This window comes from Strongylocentrotus purpuratus, unplaced genomic scaffold (genome assembly GCF_000002235.5).
Source record: "Strongylocentrotus purpuratus isolate Spur 01 unplaced genomic scaffold, Spur_5.0 spur5_scaffold_6, whole genome shotgun sequence".
Taxonomy (NCBI): domain Eukaryota; kingdom Metazoa; phylum Echinodermata; class Echinoidea; order Camarodonta; family Strongylocentrotidae; genus Strongylocentrotus; species Strongylocentrotus purpuratus.
In genome coordinates this window covers 4,961,962-4,982,411 of record NW_022145612.1, presented here as the reverse complement: position 1 = coordinate 4,982,411, position 20,450 = coordinate 4,961,962, and the positions used below count along the sequence as shown (strand labels likewise).

The 20,450-nt window shown below is 37.1% G+C and overlaps 1 protein-coding gene across 1 annotated transcript; it reads left to right on the top strand.

The window, feature by feature from the left end:
* Positions 1-544: 544 nt before the first annotated feature.
* Positions 545-18,557, top strand: LOC100892760 (apoptotic protease-activating factor 1). Its single transcript, XM_030972736.1, has 19 exons — positions 545-581; positions 1,026-1,215; positions 1,780-1,892; positions 2,062-2,414; positions 2,852-3,025; positions 3,474-3,649; positions 4,020-4,143; positions 5,404-5,673; positions 6,409-6,582; positions 7,262-7,513; positions 8,786-8,959; positions 9,488-9,613; positions 10,162-10,305; positions 10,822-10,989; positions 12,005-12,136; positions 12,708-12,833; positions 13,384-13,503; positions 13,969-14,088; positions 14,590-18,557. Exons 1-19 carry the CDS (start codon positions 545-547, stop codon positions 14,788-14,790), a joined length of 3,174 nt encoding a protein of 1,057 aa, XP_030828596.1. The 3' UTR covers positions 14,791-18,557.
* Positions 18,558-20,450: the final 1,893 nt, after the last annotated feature.

Genomic DNA, 20,450 nt, shown 5'->3' with positions numbered 1-20,450 from the left:
TCTACCCCCACTATAATGTGGCACAAGGACAGTGTAGATTGAATGTAGATTGGATGCATTTGTGGCATATACAAAGTTTTTGTGTCAAAACTCTAGCGATTCTATGGAGTCTTTTCCCCTTCGATTTCATGTTCATCAAACGCAAGTTCTATTTTTTTTAATTAGGTCAAGTCCAGTGATCCCCTACCCCCTTACGTTACCGACTCAGTCATATATCGTAGTTTACCTGATGACTTATTAACTCTTTTCATCGACAGACGACAGTCATATTATATGCACATTTTGACATTGTACAAATAGTCCTTGGATTACAATTTTGGTATATTTTGATCAACCGAATGGATTACTTGAGTTAAGTTGAGTTGAGTTGAGTTGAGTCAGTATTCCAAGTTACTTGGTAACGAATAAACCACAATTAACGAATACCTTTGACCTTCCCCTTTCCTTTATCTTCTCTAATTTGGTTAAAAATTGATTGAAGAAAATAATACACTTTAAGAATTTTAAAGGATATTTTGGGTCGTTTTAGGACATTTTTGTAATCATGTGCCTCTATGATTGCCGAGCCCTCAGAGAGAAAAGTATCAATACTGATGAGGCTACAATGGGTCAAAAGACTTATTATCATTATCATTATTATGATTGCGTATTCTTTTAAAGAGGGACTAGGTAGAGCTTTTACCTCCATTGAGAAAATGCTGTTATATGATGATCAGTGTGTATACAAAGAAACCTGTCCACATAAACATGACTGTCCTCTCGTGGTCCATTTTGGGGTTTATGCCATGGTATAGAAGAGTTGAGGGTTCGAATCCCATCCCGGCGCCAAACGTCCATTATCAAGACATTAATCCATATTTGCTACTCTTTATCCAGGTGATATGTGTATCTGGCAATTGCTGGGGTAATAGCAAGTGCAGGGGCCTCAGGAAGAACAAAACTTATCCTGATGACGCTATCCGGATGAACAAATTATTGTTATTATAATTATCATCATCATCATTATTAGTATTATTATTATGCAGAGTATTTCCCCGATGGTGTGTACTGGCTACCGATCGGAGCCGCAGTCAGGGGTACAGCATGCATCACAGAGAGACTGGAGACCCTATGCAGGAGTTTAGATGTCAAGCTCCTCATGGCACCGTCTCTTCCTAAGACAAAAGACCAATGGAAGAACCTGCTCAGTACACTCATCGCACAGACATATCCAAGGTAGGTAGCCTACTAGCCGTGCAACATGCACTCTGCTGCTGGTCTACCACGAATTCGGCAAGTTTTTTTCGTCCAGGCCCGCATGTATTCATTGTATTTATTTGTTTGGTTTAGGTTTTGTTATGGGCGCAGGCGACTCAGATCACGATCAAGCAGCCATCAAAAGGTGGTGCATTGAACGTCAAGGTTGGGCACTCCCCGTCCAGAAACATGCATTAGGAAAAATCAGACAAGAAACAAACAAATAAACACACAAACAGAGCAACTGCGTCTGATTCAAGAATTTTCTAGCTGAAAATTCGCCGTGAACCAGACGCAGAGAGGTACAAGACCATTTGTGACCTAGACTTCAAGAACAGTTTTAAGTTGTCTATTCGTTAGATGTATAAAAAAAAAAAATCCTGTGCCCTTCTGTAATTGAGGATATATCTTTCTAAGTACTGTGCTACTGTGTTTAACGTGACAGGCTCTACAGGACGTTTTCAGTGCAATGATATTCACTTCAATGCTTGATTATGATATACATGGTGCAACCGTAAACCTACTGTATTGTCAAAATTTAAGGTCCCTCCTGGTCCTCGATGATGTTTGGGATCAAGACGTGATTGGTGCATTTGAAGTCTGCTCTACGGTTGTCGTCACAACACGAGACAAAGGTCTTCACTCATGTGCATTAGGTAAGATACGTGGTATATATACATATTCCATGATGCTCTATTTTTTCAGGCAAGTTGATGAAAATATATTCAAATTCTTTAACATGCGTCGATATTTCAAAACTACAGTTTATAGTTAAATAATAGTCAGGAAATCTTATATTACATCGAAAAATGTCTGATATTTCAGGTCGCAAGGAAGAAATCGTTCTGTTTGAAGGTTTTTCTGAACCGCAGTCATTGCAGGCTCTGTCGGAATGGACGATGACTTCGCCTAGCGATCTTCCCCCACAAGCAGCTCACATCCACCAGCTTAGCCACGGCTCCCCACTCGTCATCTCCATCATCGGCAGTCTTCTTCGAGAGCATGGACATCGATGGGAGTACTACGTGACGCAGCTTGAAGAGAAAAATCTGAAGAAGTTGTCGACGGCTCGAGATGCAATCCATCTCAGTGTGGAAGAGCTGCCGTCTCGCGATGAAGTCATGAGACTCTTCTCTTGGTTTGCAGTGTTCGATCAAGGAACGAGGTTGTCATCAAAGGTTATTTGAATAATAATTGTTTTTTAATTGTTTTTAATATGTTTCACCGCACACTCGTGAAATATTATCGCATCATTATAGTAACCAAGTTGATGATAACAGCAATGATAATCTCATACACACATTTTCATGAGGACACAACGCATCGATTATCACACTAGTTATAACCGAAATGTACTTATGATTATCTTCCTCCTAAGTATTAATTTGTGCAAAGATTGCCAGATGTGATACAATGCCATGTCTACGGACACAATATTCACCTGCCAAATATTAACAGAGCCCATTTCAGCCAAACTTCATATCGTTCAATGTATGACACTGATTAATACATTTTAAATAAATATTGTTAGCTCCACAGTGCAAGACACTTTCACTGAAGACCAAATGAATATTATAATTCATTGTTATTGCTGTCTTGTTTTACAAACCGACAGATTCTTAGCATGCTGGAGGGGTGTTCAACAGAAGAAATAGAAGATCGAATGAAGATACTTACTCAACGACATCTTGCGATCTCCGGTTGTCACTCAGACGACAAAGATCAAATCTTTTGGCTTCATGATCTGGTTTATGATTATCTAGTGTCAGAGAAGGTGGCAAATGACAAGGTAAAGGATACATTTCGATAAAGTCACAAAACTTACGATGTGGCAGAGAAAAATATGCTCCCACATCTTCAAGCTAGTATTATATCTCAACAATCGGATATAAATTTGATCTAGGTATGCACCAATAAATTTCAGCGTAATAATAATATTAACAATGAATAACAATATAATGTTGTTTATTCAAGAAAACCTCATCAGCATCAATGCTGTTTTCCTGAGGGCTCAACAATGTTTATGTAACACCGGGTGGAGAGTGACAAATTTAGATTAATGTCTTGCCAAAAGGCCAATTTTGCCGTGCGGGCATACGAACCATCAACCCCTTAGATTGAGAGTCATGAAATGAACCATCATACCACGACACCTCCACTGTCGTAGCGTACATTGTATTGGTAAGTTGTTTATGTACCCGATGAATAGGTATGCATCTTTTTTTGTTCGTAAACAGGACGTCGGGATGAGCAATGAGTTCAGGTCGTTGATGGTCTTTAATCGCTTCCGGGCTTGCAGGAGAGATATGATCCAGACTAGTCTATGCTTACCTCAGGTCTCCGAGGTACACAGGAGAGCAAAGGCAGCTAGTGCAGCCAGAGCCTCCAAAAATGGTTTCTATGTGGCAGAAGTGTAAGTCGACTATCCATAGTACCGAAGGTCTACCTGCCATACGGTCCAAGGCAAAGGTCCATTGTGTTCTGAAGATTCATTAGATTTAATCTGTTCGACTTCGGGCTATAAATTATTGGCACCAGAAATCTTTCAGCTCAACCATGAATTGTGTGGGACTGCAATAGTTTAACCTTATTATATATGCGCCACTAGAGCACATGGATAACTCATGTAACTATATTGTGTTAATGTTCATACACAAGTTTATTATTTCAGTAGTTTTATTGGTGTATTACTGGTTTATCCATTCATTTTTTGTTTGGTATTTCGTCAGTGTATATTTTTTACGACTGTCATGTTATTCCTAAATATTTTCTCTCTTTCTCAGGGTTGATAAACGTACTTTGCTTTCAAGTGTGACACATAGCCCTGCAGGTAAATATGCTACGTGTGCCAAACTGTTACCAAGTGGCAAGGAAATTCTTACGGCTGGTTATGGCGGACAAGTGCAGGTAAACTTCAAGATATTAAAAATGCCAAAAATATTGTTATTTTCATAGCGCTTATATCCACCACGCGAGGTGCTTGAGGCGCTCCAATATTACCCCATCTCTAGCTAGGCTACCGATTTCGGTGCTCAAAGTATATCCAAGGATTTCCTTCCTACCGGTACTCATTTGACACCTGGGTGGAGAATGGCAAAATGTAGATAATTTTTTTGCGAAAGAACATTAGTGACCCGGTGGGACTCGAACCATATTGTGACCCACAGTCCGACGACGTATCCACTACATCACGACGCCTTTAAGATTATATGCTCACTTTAATACGACGATGATTCATTTTACCTGACTGTTAAGAAAGCACGTACATACTTGAAGGTAAGCAACCAGTTTGTTTACGGCTTTAAGTCATTTCCGAGAGACTTTACAATTTAGGATTAAAGCCGTACGAAATGGCTCTAGGTTTCGACTTGGTTACGAACCCGAAACCTCCCGGTTATGGGACCACCTGGGAGACCACTGCTAGTGCTCTACAATAACTACAACATCATGTTGAACAACATCATGACAGTGATCACCTCTGTGTTTTCCCTGCAAACATTACTATAGATAAAGAAGGCATCCTTTAAAACTAACCTTCATGACAATGCCATGTTAAAAGCAAACTAACTTTTAGCCCCACCAGAGTAACCAACTTTGTTGTGAGGTAGCAGCCTAATAACAATATGCCGACCGGTCTTACAGGAGTCACATACCTGTATTTACAGACGCAGTCATGTCAATATTTAATTAATCATAAAATTATCTGCCACATGATCTTTCTGAAAAAGCAATTACATCAAATATCTTCCCCAAATTTTTTTAATTTCCTCTTTATACATCATTGCCAAAATATGATCGGAGCTGCGCTAGTGTCCTTTGGCAAGACTTTAATCTCCATTTGCCACTCTCCACTTTGATGTCAAACGGGTAACTGTAGGATATAATGTCTTGAATACTGTGAGCAATGAAATCGGTAGCCTTGCTGGAGCAGGAGTGATATTGGCATCTTGTGAGGTGATATAAGCTCTATTCAAATATCCATCATAATCAATCAATCAATCAATCATTATCAATATTATCATTATTATCAATATTATTTATTTGTATTATTTGAATTATTATTGTGGTTGTTCTTGTTGTCGCTGTTATTGTTTTAGTTATTAGATTATGCCGTGTGTGCATACAATCAAAACATGCTAGTTGTATGACTTCCTCTGTTTTCTTAAGATTGTCGACATCATTGAGGGGAAGGCAAGGATGCTCATTCACGGGCACGCAGACAACGTGACGGACTTGAGCGTGAGTTCTGACGGGTCCCTCCTGGCCACCTGCTCTCCAACCAAAGGCGTCTGTATTTGGGACTTCAGTCGTACAGATTGCATTCTGCCACACGTCAAGAACATCACTTGCGAGGATTCGGATCTGATAAGGTGCAGCTTTGTGGAATGCAATGGAGAAACTAAGCTCGTGACTGGAGATACATCAGGTTTCCTTAAGGTGATCTGATGCATTCTTATATCTGGATCATTTCTTACAATAGACCAGTTCGTATTTAACATATATAGTAAAAATGACCTCATTATATCCGCAGATCTTTTACACATGGAGTAGTCGTACTTTGTGCATTTTAGAATAATAATTGCCAAAGTAATGGATGTGCTTCATGAACATGATGAATTCCTTTTGTTTGCTCTCTTGACAACAATACTTCCACCTGTGTTCCATAGGATGTACGGTCGGTGCGTTAATGAATAATGATTGCTTAACTTTCATGAGTATACATCTAGTATATGTCTCGGTGGGTTTTTTACATTTTGGTGCAAATTACCTTTATCTGCCATGCGCAGATTGTATCTACGAACTGGCTTTGAGGAACTATTGCGATTTTATTTTTTTCATGAGCGCTATATGATTTTTTTTATTGCATCTACCAGTCAGGGAGTTCCGGGTGCAGTACGACTGTATTTCATTTACTCCCTCCTTATTCTGAAGATGAACGCCTTGCCGTGATCTGCCTCTTGTAATTATATATATAGTATAACCTGTTCAGCAGAAGTTCTTTGTATCACTGAGAGGATCGTGCGTGTTGATTTCTTATTACAAAGAACCCTACGGTATGCCAAATAAGCTCCCGATAAAGTATTCTTGCAATGACACAAAACTTGCTTAAATATCTAAATAAATGAAGCCTAATAATCATTTCAATTTTGGACTATCATTATTCTGATGTAGGTATGGGATTCTTCGTTCAGCTTACAGTACTCGATCCAAGTTGGGAACACTTCTTTGATGCAAGCTAATAGTTCTGACACGGCACTGCTCCCTGGTTCGGCCATCCTAGCATGCAGTACTTGTGACAAGAATAAATTAGTAGCGTCGTGTGCCAAGGCTGACAATGTTGTTAGGGTATGTACACACACCTAGCAGAATATCGACATAAAATCAATCAGAAAAAACAATCTACTGTATCTCTTAAATCTTGCTTCAAGTAATCGTTTCTTGCTATCTAACTGTAAAATAAATTAATCGTAAGTTGTTATGCCTCGTACATAAATATGATTAATTATTTGGGAACTACATAAGATGGTGTCCCGAAATGTTCCAAGTCCTTAAGAATTATCAGCGCTCTTAGCTCGGCAAGTGGTGCTCGAGGTACTTCAACCATCTTAGATAGACCTATATGATCGTGAGTCGGTACCATGTAAGTCCTATGAAGAATGCAGAGGTATGCCGAACTGTCTCTGGAGCTGGCTAGATCCGCGAGCAACTTGGCACTCAAATGGAAAGGATCATTTTTCTTTGTAACTGTCTACAAAGCGGTTGAAATTTAACAGGCATAATATTGGAATGGAGATATTTCAGAATTTCTTATTCCGTGATTATTATTATTTCATATTCCGTGAAGTGTTATAATATAACCAACCAACCCAAAAATAATAAGAAAGGCATACATCTGTACGGCTCTCAATGTCGTATTTTTCTCATGTAAATAAACCCAATAGTTCTAACCACCTACGCATAAATGGATCATAGCTTGTCTTTGTTTATTCCGTGACCTTGCCTTCCAATATCAATTTTATTGCAGGTATTCAACTTGCAAACTGGAAGTCAAAAGTTTGCGATAGTTCACGATGCCCATGTACGTGATTGTTCGTTTCTTAGCAACGGGCTAATCGTCACACTTACCTGGTGCTTGCTCAGTGTTTACAACACTAGAGGGCGACAGTTATCTCGTTGGACAGACAGGGATGGTAATGTAAACTTCTGTAATCTATCTTGTGCTCAGGGCAAAGATGGTTACTACATCGCTGTACAAGGATCCACGGGGAGTATAACAGTAAGTATAATGGGAGTTGTGTGTTTGGACGCTTTACAAAAATAGTTCAGTCACTTTTGTTTTGGGATTGAACGAAAAGTATGCATCAACAAAACTTAAAGGGATAGTTGAGTTCTGTTTTCAGACCGCAAATGCCTTCAAAGTGCATGGTTATTGCTCTTATTCTTATCTATGACATTTCTAGTGCCCTTTTAGAACCTAAAATTGCTATGAAGGTAATTTTAGACCCCAAAATGTGTGGAATTTACCAATACGATCATACCAATTCAGCTCCACTTTTTAAAAAAACGGTGACCGTTAATTAATTATTTAATTAAAAATATCAATACATGGGCCGGCTGGTTGTGCATAATATAACCAACACGAAAATGCCAACAAAAAAGCCAATATCGGCATTGGCTGAAATACGACGTAAAAGGCGCTATTTCGTTTTTTCAACGGCTTTTTCAAATCATCTAACGTTTGTAGTGGTACACAAGTATTAGAAATCGTTATAGTTATGGATATTTCAGCAGTCTCTGAACCGATTTTGATCAAACAAAGATGATTTTGTCATTTAAATTGTATGTTCTTTCAAATTTGACACTCAGTTTTTCATTATCTCACAAACAAATTATTTTGTGTAGCGCCCTCTGCAACATACATCAAAATGTTGGAGAGTTTTGAAATGTGGTTGTGGAGGAAGATGAAGATGATAGATAAGTTGGATGGTGGGGGAGGAGCGACAGTTATAGTAACAACATGGAAGGGGAGACAGACGGAATGGATTGGGCATTCTCTACAGCATGATGGACTCTTGAGAGATATCCTCGAGAGAAGGATGTAAGGAAATAGACCGAGGGGAGAAAAGAATCATGACTTTGCATGGTATCAAAACAAATGATACACTAAAATATAAAAAAGATAAAGGAAAGAGCTCAAGACAAAAAAGAATGGAGCGCTTAAAACCTGGTGAGCACCAGAGGGAGATGCATCAAATAGCTCTAACCATAACATTCCTACTGTATAACATAATTCTTAAAAGATTTATGTAATATATTGCATGTAAGCCTCTTTAAATTATTTTCTTAAATCTACTGTCCTGGTAACCAACTTGTCAGCACACACGCCGTGTGCAGCTATACATGGTCTGTTTTGCGTTTAAGACGTCTTGCGCTGAAGAGAATTGCGTTTTACATGCTAACGTTACTTGTACTTTTATTTTGCAAATAACCGACTCATGTCATGGGTATCAATTTTGAGTGGGTCCATTTGTTTGCACTCCTTCTAAAGGTACTACATCTAGGCAAGATGTTTCCACTGACGAACAGATTGACAGAATACTATCGATTGAATGTGGGCGGGGTTTATCGTGACATCATCAACATGTGGATGGAATGCATCAATGATGGGAACGGCGCATGCGGCAACTACTTGGTGACCAATCAGAGTTGTGGACTCATTTTGGTAATGTATTCAAGGAGGGGTATTTTTGTCATTGGTTTCCTTTTTTTTTCTCGAGAAATAGGCGATGATGGACATACGACCCATACAAACGCGGTTATATTCAGACGGTCACTAATTCACGTAAGTTTTCCTCGAAAGCGTCTATCAAAATCATATCGTCTGTTTCAAAACACGGTAAATAGCTCATCATTCGATATACTTCATGGAGTGATGTCACATTGCAAATTATTATGTAGTCCGTATAAGTGACACCGGCTTAGCAAGACTTATTGAAATTGCATGATGAACCATTATGTATAATGTATTTAGTTACTGATGAGCCTTCTGGCGAAACAGTCTGTATAACCCTTACCAATAAAGTTTAACCTTCCAACTCCTATATCTATATAATATATATAAACAATTGTTTTCTTAAAGCGATACTGACTGATGAACTTTCTGTCCGAGCATACTTTTAAAGGGGGTTTCGGGATAGTGCTTCTAGTACAGTTTGGCTTTCACGAATTTGTATCGAATTCATAATTATAGGTGTGGAAGTTTGAGAAGGGTTCCAGACCTCAGATCGACGGAAGTACTTTTGGCGTCTCCTTCAAAACCGATGGTAGCATCCGGGCTTTGGTTGGAAAGAATCAAAGGAATTCTCGAAAGTGTTCGGTGAGTTCAAAGGATGATTCATAATCAAAGTTATATTCTTGAAAATGATGACTAATTGACAAGATTTCTTCAGCTATATCATTAGATTATGATTCTTTAATTTTTTTTTACGATCGGAATGGGAATCACCACAACTATAGAATGAAATTTCCAGTGATTCAATTCAATTAAATTCAAATTAGGTTTTATCCAATCTCGTCAAAAAGTCCAAAGACTAAAAATGTGAGTTTACATCATACATTCAATTAGATTTAAAAAAGCGTCCAAAAACATATATAAAGACAAACATATAAAATTGGAAAAGATATATCAAAATAAATAAATATTTAAATAAAAACATCAAAAGCTGTAACAAAAATACAAACAATACAAAAAAAAGTATATTGCTAGCATGTCAGGAGAGTGTACTGAATATAAAGTAATGCTATATTCATATCGAATAAATTGACATATAAAGTGTAGCAAAATACAACGAATTGATAAAGTTTATTGATTACTTCAGATTTTAAGTGATTAAAGTGTGTTTGTATTTGTGTATATATTTTAAGATGCTGCATTGCTGTGGACAAAACGTCATTGCCAACAAAGCAAGGACAATCTACAAAACTAAGGAGTTTGAGACAATTGACATGATCGAGATAAGCCAAGATCATCCCCATGATATCATATCATGTACAAGTAGTCAAGTCAAGGTAGGTTCTGTAATCAGTGATTTTAAGCTTTGATATGAAAGTTGAAAGTGAAAGAATAGTGCTTTCTTAGAATTATATTTACTTTAATACAAAAAGGGACGGGGGGTTAAGTGTCCCTCCCCTCCCCCAACATAGAATCGTGAATACATACAAAAATTGAAAAGAAAACGTTTAAACAAAAGCTGATAATACCACTCCCACACCTTCTCCTTTAACTGTAGACCTTAAAGGATTTGATCGTATTGATATATTGATCTATTTGCCATGCCTCGATGGCTTGACCCACGGTACGCTGATTTACACGTACATGTATGTAAACACTGCGATATGACGGGATTACACTTGTTATGGTGTACATGTTTCTCTATCTTGTGTAAATCTGTCTATTGAAATATCTTCTGATCATTCGTTTCCTATTTTTTACGAGCCGCTAAAAATGTCTGATCATATTTCTGATTTAAATCTCCTTTTCAATAAATAGCATGGCATAAAAAAGAACCCTTGTTACTCTTATAGGTGACCCCTTTACCCCGCTGCGTTACTCGGAAATCCAACAGGAAAGATGATTCGACAACATTGAAAGAATTTAGCATAGTTCCATCTCAAGATAAGATCATCTTGGCAAAACTCATCGATTCTCATCATCTCCTCACCGTCTCCAGCGGGACCCAACTTGCAGTTGAAGTAAGAAATCAATATAGTCTTTCAGCCGGAAGTAATTATGATTTGATATGGAAAACAACGTTCATTCAAAGACAGTGTAAAAGAGAAGTTTGAGTTCTGTTAACTAAAGGTGGACACAATTATTCGTGAGCTTTCTCACTCTTGTTATTCCTATGGCTATGTAAAAGAATATATAAATTGAGAAGAGGATTCCTCTACCAATGCTCGACATTCGAAATACGAATGGAAAAAGGGCAAAAGATTAGACTAAACATGTGATACCATATTTCCTGTTTCTAATTTCAAAACCTCGAAGCGCACAATTATTCTTAAATATAGGGTGACCAGAATTATTCCATTACTAGCTCTGAATAGAGCATTCCAGTCGGATTTTGTGTATAACGGTAATTATTCTATGTTTACAAGCATGTATATATCAAGTTCAATTTTAAGTTTATTCAAACCAAATCAAACATAAACAATGGTACAAGATGTAACAGCAAGGAACACAAGAATGATAGGTTTGGGACCCAGACCAATGAATGACATATTCTACCTTTCTCAAGGGTATCTTTTGTATTGCAGTCGCAGGATGACGACTCAACTTTGTCCATATTTCCATTACACATCAGACTTCAAATTGCGCGTACGGTTAGATGTCAATTTTCAGATGTATAACGTCTTCCTGCTCGAGGTTTCTAATAGTCAAAATGAGTTCCTATTAGTCGAAATGCTATTAGATTACGGTATATTTTAAGCATTTAAATCGTAGAAGAGGCACAGTCGCTCATGAATAATGTCAGACCAGTTGTATTGAATCCCCAAATGTGGTAGTGGTCGGAATGGCAGTCATGTCTTTGGTCTACATTTTAATTTTCAATATGACTCTTATAGTTTATCTTACACTCTGCAGTCTGCATTGATGATTCTGTAGAACACTTTTTTTTTTATAGGATCATTGACCTTTCCCGACAATTTTAAACCATGTAAAAGACTGTTTAGATTATTTTTTTGTTTTGTTTTGTTTTCTCACCAGTGCTGGTCGAGAAGTGGGTCTTCAACTGGAAGCCGTCATATTGCTTTCCAACAAGCATTGTCAGCTGACTTATCACATGATCATAGAAAGCTTGCTGTAGGGTGCTCCAATAGTACTGTGTTAGTCTTAAAAGTGAGTTCAGTGATATCATATCATTCCCCTTTAACAGGACTAATTTTGATAAGTATTTACTTTCAAACAGACTCTTTGTGAGCTTTACCCTAACACCCTCATCATGAATTTAACCTTCTATAAAAGCGTGAGGTGGTTACGTAAATTCACTGAAAACACATATTATATAATGCGGTACATTTGTAATATTAACCTTTGCATCGGACAATATTACCTGCCTATCAAGTAACTATGTTATATCTGAATAATTTACATAACAGCTTAATCCATTCATTCTACTTGACTGGGTTTCATCACGTCGAGTAGCTGTGATGAAACCTAGTCAAGTAGAAAGAATTGATTAAGCTGTTGTGTAAATTATTCATAGTGATTGTAGGCAAATAAATATATATAAGATATTCTTTTATGGCTTATGAATGTAATCATATTAGATCTACACATGTTTTTTTAAATTATTGATTCAGATTCACGTTTCAAGAGAATCTGGAATGCAACCTTTAATTTAAAAAAAAATAATACACATGTATACCAAAAATTGTACATGTTTCTGATACGTTTTATTCTCATACAGCTAAATGGTTGCAAAATTGATGACTGTGACCCTACCATGCTTGAGGTCGATGGCTTCCGGGTCACAAGATGTGTCTTTTCACCCAATGATAAACTGCTGGCAGTTTCAGGCGACAGAAAAGTCACGGTAATGGATACCATAGATTGTATCATTCTTTTCTTCTTTCTTTCGAACCCTAAACTCTTCTTTTGGTTATAATCTTTACTTCAATTGTTGCTGTCTTTGCTGCTGGAATTGCTTGTTTGTTAGTTTTAAAGTTTTTGTTTTTGCTGGACCTCTGTCTCCTTGTACCACTTTTAATCGTTTCCTCAACCATGATTTACTAATTTGTAACATTAGCAATGATCTGTCAAATGATTGGTTTCGTGATTAAGAAATTTCGAACAAAATGTCTTTCCAAGTGCTACGATATTGAGCTTGCAGCTTCATTTCGTTATTCCCTACTCCTCCTTATTCTGCAATGATACCATATCTAAGAGCCCTTTGCGATGTCCTCCATTCGACTTCTGTCCATGCTTAAATCTGGTAAACAGGAAAAGCTTCCGCGCTGGTTCCGTTTTATTTCTACAAGTGATGAAAGCAGTAAAATATAATACATTTTTCCTGGACTATCATCTGTGTTTCCCTACCAAATACGATATCCTCTAGATTTTCATCTGATGTTTCTTTCTTTCAGGTGTTTGATATAGAGTGCCGTACCCAGTTAGCAAAGAGCAGTCACAAGACGACGATTTCTAGTATTAGGTTCACTCCAGATAGCGAGATGTTATTCCTTGTAGTAGGTGGATCCATAATGGTATGTTGACATATGTTTTCATGTAATCTTCATAATCTTCATGTGCCATATTGATTTAATCATTCAGGATTATTTAACTGTTTCCAATACTCTTTTACCGGTGTTCAAAGGGTTAACAATAAGGGTCAACAATAAGGGATAGAGCAACGTCGATCTGGCGCTGCTCAGTGGCTGCCAGGCTCACGATCAATTGGGCAAAAAGAATTTCCGTTTCGGTTTAATAAAACTTGGAGTGGACTATTAGGCTATTATTATTATTATTATTATTATTATTATTATTATTAAGCTAATCAAGTTCCGAAATGGGTATAAATTTGGAAAGCCTTTGTGTTTATCCCTCTGTCTAATAGTGGATTCGACTCCAAATGAAGTTATCAAAATGTGTAGAATTTCATGTCTCAAACAGTACCAATATCATTTATCAATCACCTGTTTCTTCTATTTGATAATCATTTTTCTATTCAGCTTTGTGAGTCCGATACGTTGTGTAAACGAAGCAAACACACAGTCTATGCTGAGGTGTCAGACTATCACTTCTCAGCTGATGGTACTATGCTTGTCACAGCTGGAGCCGTTAAACGCTTTGTGAGTAAATTCATTGTATTCACCAACAACAACAATCTACTAGGTCTGCTTGTGTATATTTCTTATGTCCACAAAGACTATATTAGCCGCTTCATAATCGTGGTAGAGGTCAATCATTACAGTGGAAAACACTCCGTTCCTCGGATAGGACGTTAAGGAGGGCCCCGTATGGAGGAGAGTAAACATCTTTGCAGGTTAAGAAGCAATTACACTCTTCGTTAAAGAGTAGGCAAAACCATGGTGTAGCAGTACACTATGCATATCCCAATAGGTTATGTTGGAAGCAGAGACCCGAGGGTCACAGTAATCGCGTCCCGCATCATGTTCGCTCTTTCCCTTCCTTACACAGGTTTAGTTTAATATTCAGTAATTGTAGTTGATAACAAATCATTGATGACAATAAATAAATAAAATCAGGCCCATATTCATCTTGTTAAACAAATTTTGAAATTTATCCTTCAATTCTTGGTTATGACTTTCATTGTGTCTCTCCTCCTGTAGGATAAAGGCTACTTAGAATGGTGGCGAATCGACACAAAATCAGGGGCCATTTCGCAGCTTCAAAAGTTCATGATTAACAACCGCATCAAACGTGTCGTGTGCAATCAGTACTTCACCGTCTTCGTGACTGTGGATGAAGTGGACGAAATCTACGTGCTGCAAAGAATAGCGCCCTCTGAAGGTCATGACAATGGAAATTAATTCAGCTCTCGCAGAAGATCGTATGGGGGGGGGGGGGTTGAACGAAAAGCACAATGAGGTTGTCCTACGGCGAAAGTTGCTCTGTGGTCAATGTCCGACACCAACAAACTTTTTAACTCCAACTCAGGACAAACACTTTACCTACCATAAGCGTAACCATTAACTGAACAGAAATCCTGGGTATAGCCCTAACCCTACATCTTTGAAGAAATAAAGCCAGAAGCAATATTATTATCAAAGCACCGATAGCATTCCTGAAATCATTCCACCGTATAAAATGGGACTGATATTTGTAATTTTCAAGTCTAAACCAGTACTATATTTTCAATCAAATCATGCATATAGAGAGTAAAAGTACTTGTCTTCATTACTCTGACAAACAGTGTTGTTGTTGAGACCTATGTGGTCTTTTCCAGGAGCAAGGCCAGGATTAAAGGGTTGATAACATTCATTTAGCGTTCGGATCTCGTTATAGAGACTAGGACTAAGACTGAGACATCATAAACTCGAGAATGAGACCGGTACCACTACATCACTGCGGAAATAGAGGTGTTATGATCTTGTGGTTCATTCACTTTACTCTCAATCCTAAGGTTGAGGATTCAAATCCCAGCTCGGCCGCATTACCATCCTTTGACAAGACTTTAATACATTTCCAGTGATTTTCAAGTCTCCACCCAGGTTTAATTGAAATGCTTTCCTGGCAATATTATTGATGGGGTAATAGCCTCATGAAGAACAGCCTTGACTCTTATGAAACTTTACTGGCTAAACAAAATATTATTCTTATTACAACAAAAATTTACTTAGTAGAATTTCATCATTATTTCCAGAGAACAAGATCTGGAAGAGTTTTAAAAAAACTGCCCTAGCCAATAGGTAGCCTTGCATATGACCTTTTGACATGATTGTGCTGACTCTACATTGTATTTTTTACATTGTATTTTTTATGAAGGAAATACAGTATCATATTTGAAATTGTATTTGAGTTGATTTATGAAAATATTTGCGATGGTACGTGTTTGTTAGATATCAATATGTAAAAGGACATAACTCAAGTGCAATATATTATGCATTTATTACTGTTCTCAGTTATTAATATGAAGAATTTCCTGTCCTGTGCAATGAGAATGATGACAGTCATACAATGTCCCTTAGTCAAACCGACTCCAAACCAACTCCCAAACCTACTCCAAATCGACTCTAAACCATCTCCCATACCGACTCCAAACTGACTCCAAATCGACTCCAAACCGACTCCAAACCGACTCCAAATCAATTCCCATCCCGACTCCAAACCGACTCTAAACCATCTCCCAAACCTACTCCAAACCGACTCTAAACCATCTCCCATACCGACTCCAAATCGACTGTAAACCGAATCAATGCCCATCCCGACTCCAAACCGTTCTCAGTTAATAATATGAAGAATTTCCTGTCCTGTGCAATGAGAATGATGACAGTCATACAATGTCCCTTAGTCAAACCGACTCCAAACCAACTCCCAAACCTACTCCAAATCGACTCTAAACCATCTCCCATACCGACTCTAAACTGACTCCAAATCGACTCCAAACCGAGTCCAAACCGACTCAAATCAATTCTCATCCCGACTCCAAACCGACTCTAAACCATCTCCCAAACCTACTCCAAACCGACTCTAAACCATCTCCCATACCGACTCCAAATCGACTCTAAACCGACTCCAAATCAATGCCCATCCCGACTCCAAACCGACTCCAAACCAATTCCTATCACGACTCCAAACCGACTCCAAACCGACCATTCCTAGCCTTTGGGGTAATGCTATTTTTTTCTCGGTCTTGTGTCGGTCTCGTCGGTATGACTGGGGTATAAGAAATCTAATAGAACTTAGATTGTTTGGTTGTCTTCTTCTTTTTTATTTATGCCATAACTATTGATAGATTACTGAATGCTATTTTTACTATGCAAAAGACACAAACATATTTAGAATATTTATTCAATCTTTATTTCATTTTTACGAGGTCATAATATTAACATTCCAAGTCTTGCCACACTGTAACAAACAATTTGGTTGTAGGTCTTTGTCAAATTGCATGTAATGCTTAATGCATAATGTGAAATGCACTTATCAATTGATGTAGATAGAATGATATAGATGAAATTTTAAACTAACAGTACAATAATATTTATTGCTAAATGCAGGGACATGGTATCATTTATTCAAGTGTTAAATCTTCCTCTATCTTTCTTTTCATTTTTCTAGCCTGAATTTGTGTTGGTCGAGCACATTTATTTTCTTCGGTTTTAAGATAATACAATTATAATGGAGCTTTAATGCAATACTAACAATGACACCAAAGAAAACATTCACAATTTTAAATTTATTTATATCCTTCAGTCCGACTCATTCCTTGTTTGTAGTATTATTGACTGAAAATACAAATGTTGGTTGGTCTTGTGTCATTTCTTGATCCTATATCTTTGTGTTTTCTTCTTGCCATCGAATGCTGCCACAGTACAGATAATCTTTTGGTGTCTTGTAAACTAAACATGATTGAATATAATAATATATATATAGCGATTATGCAGATAGCGAACCATTGAAATTCGCAATTTGTTTTACAGCTTATAAAAGGCCATCTTTTAATATAACTTAATACATATAATTCCCAATGTACACGAGGCGTTATTTCTATTGCGCCACGGAAGGACATTCAGGCATATTTAATGCACAGAATACAGAACAGTCTTGGGGCAATCTCTAGCCACAGACGCAACCCTCAGAAGCAAGGGTATGATTGCCTTGGTCTCGGATCAGTCCGAAAACTACTTTAAACTGCCGTAAATATCTTTACATTTTAAACAATGCCTTGAACCAGGACATCTCCGTGCGCAATCGACTTTTGTTTACTGCTTACTGTGGCATGATTATTTTTATTACCCCCATCATTGGATTCAATTGTTAATCCGCACGTGATAGTGCACACGCTGCGCTCCTTGGGGAGTATTCCGGTCAGGCGCCAATTGCAAGCGCACACATGCTAATCTAGCCACATCAACGTGTGTACGTTCAAGTTCTATTGAAGTTCTATGTAATTGAACAATCAGATGGCAACATTTGCGGTAGTATAATATTGCCCAGTGTACATCAGGCATGGTTTTATTGTCTGCAAAACTGAGACGGAACTTAGATGCATAAATAAATATCAACAAAACTGCTTTTAATAAAATGAAGAAAAAAAAACTACTCTGTAATGCATTGTTAAATATGGTTTTACAAGATTACAATTTGAACGGGCTAGTTTTAGAAATAAGTTTGTTGGTGTATTGTATCAATTTCATGTCTCTAAATGAGTATCATAAATACATGTATTGCTCTGCTGTTTGATCGATTCGCCAAATCATATTTTGGGGGAAACTATGTTTGATGTACTCGTATATTCATTGTCGTGCCTACATTTGTTAGCCGTTCTATTACCATACTCTGGGAATTATGTCTGTTTCAGAAGAGTCTAGTGTTAATTAGCAGGTGGGCTAGTCCCCAATGCAAACTCAGTATCAGACTCAGTTTATTGTGGTTCGACAAATAACCATTGTATTTTGCATAATTTACCGATATATTCGTGAATCTTTCAAATGTGATTTGTCTATTTTTTGTTTGTATAAACCAGCCAACAGTAAATTATCTGAAGATTGTTCTTTCAGTATGACTTGTAAATGTTCTAAAGAAAAGAAATGTAATAAATGTGATGTTTCGTGTCGGTCATCAGGTCATAATTTTACATTCTTTGATCCTTGTCATTCTTATGTTGGTAGTATTATTACAGTCAGCCATACCGGCAGAAGGGTGAGTATTAAAGGGAGGATGAACAAAATATGTGGACATTACTGTTGATCTTAATTTCCAGGATAGCGACTCTGATTCTCCAAACTGCCTTTGATAATCACCACTATTGATTTTCGATAGTTAAAAATATGTGTGTATTTTTTTTATGACACATAACAAATGAAATATTTGAACCGGCTCAAACAGTAAGTGCTAAAGCAAACAGGTGAGAACTCTTCCATAATCATAAACTACTGATTAAACAACAAAACTGCTTGATAACTAACATTTTATTGTAGGGTATTGCTGGAGGAAATACGTGTGCTCTCGAAGTGATTAGGTATGCAAGTTCCCTCATTATGTGCCGAGTAGATTAAGCATTTGCTACTACCTTTACTACCTTTACCTCGGTCACACCGCCAACCTGACTGCCCACCGATTCCAAACCAACCGATTCTTCGTCATTCGATATATTGAGGTTCTTTTCGGTCTGTTGTCGGTCTTGCGTCGGCATCGTCGGTGTGACTGGCGTATAACTAACGATATTTCCTAAATTTGGGAGAAAAAGGTCACCAAATTCTGACATCATACTATCTATAGTATAGAGAGAAAAAAAAACATTGTTGAGCCTTTTAACTCAGTATTTTTTAAGCTTGCAACAATGATATGTCTACATGATTAAAAAACGGATAATTAAAATGCTAACGGCGTAATTTGATGGAAGATTAAATTAGAATGATGAAGTCATTAAACCATGATTTAAAATAAAAAAGATCTGAAATTTCTAAATGACTGAGTTACCTATTACAAATGTTTTAAAGTCTGAATGTTTCCGCTCTGTGGAATATTGTTTTTGTACAAATAGTTCTCTGTTCTTGCTCATGCGAAAACCTGAAGAACTGGGAAATAGATTTGATACCGTTATTTTTCGAAATATTATTTTCTGTTAATAGCAGAAGGAATTAGTGATCAGAAAAAACGAAACAAGAAATGAAGTAATAATTTGTAGTGAATAACGATCTCAAAGGTCAAAAGAGATGTGCTTTTCCGTCTAATGATATGATGTAACTGGTAAAGCAGCTAGTATTTACGAAACCGTATGATATTGTGTTTGCATATAGTAAATATCATCGTATAATAATATTCCAGGTCAAATTCAATTTTGAAGCTCAGAAGTTAATAAATCTTCACTGTAAGCCTCATCAGCATATGCGCTTCGGCCTGACTGTATAATAAAGTTCGCATAATACCAAAACCGAAAACAATGTCCAATATACGCCGTAACTGTTGACTTTACAAAGGTTCTCTCCCTGATGAAACATATAGTTCTGACCTTTGCATCTTAAAATAGCAATAGTTAAATAATTAATTACGTAATCGTCTGGACAATTAATTAACCCTTGATCTCGCGTTCCGAGAAGACAAACATCAAAGGGGCGTAAACGACCAAGGACATTTGCAGCATATCGCTCGTTTTCGTTTAGCGCGATGACAACATAATATAAATGTATAACATTGACCAGTCTTATTGGTGAATGGACAGATAAAATTAGGAATCGTAAAGCTCTAAAGCAAATGAAAATTCATTGTATAAATATAAATATACAAATGTGCAAATAGGCAGAAATAATGAAGAAACAGAACTTAGATATTTCATCAACAAATGGATTTCCAAGGTAAATAGGTATACTAACAGATACATGATTAGACAAAATAATAGACGGATAGGTGGATAGATGGAAAGATAGATACATGAATGTAGATAGGAGAGAAAAGAAGGTCATAAGATTTGTTTTATTATTATTACTATTTTAATAGTGACAAAATATTTAAGATTACTGTGATTCGC

Coding starts and splice junctions, on each gene's coding strand:
- LOC100892760 (XM_030972736.1), top strand. CDS start 545: ATGTGCCTCTATGATTGCCGAGCCCTCAGAGAGAAAA. Junction 2,415..2,851: donor GAACGAGGTTGTCATCAAAG/GTTATTTGAATA, acceptor ACAAACCGACAG/ATTCTTAGCATGCTGGAGGG. Junction 13,504..13,968: donor TAGTAGGTGGATCCATAATG/GTATGTTGACAT, acceptor TTTTCTATTCAG/CTTTGTGAGTCCGATACGTT.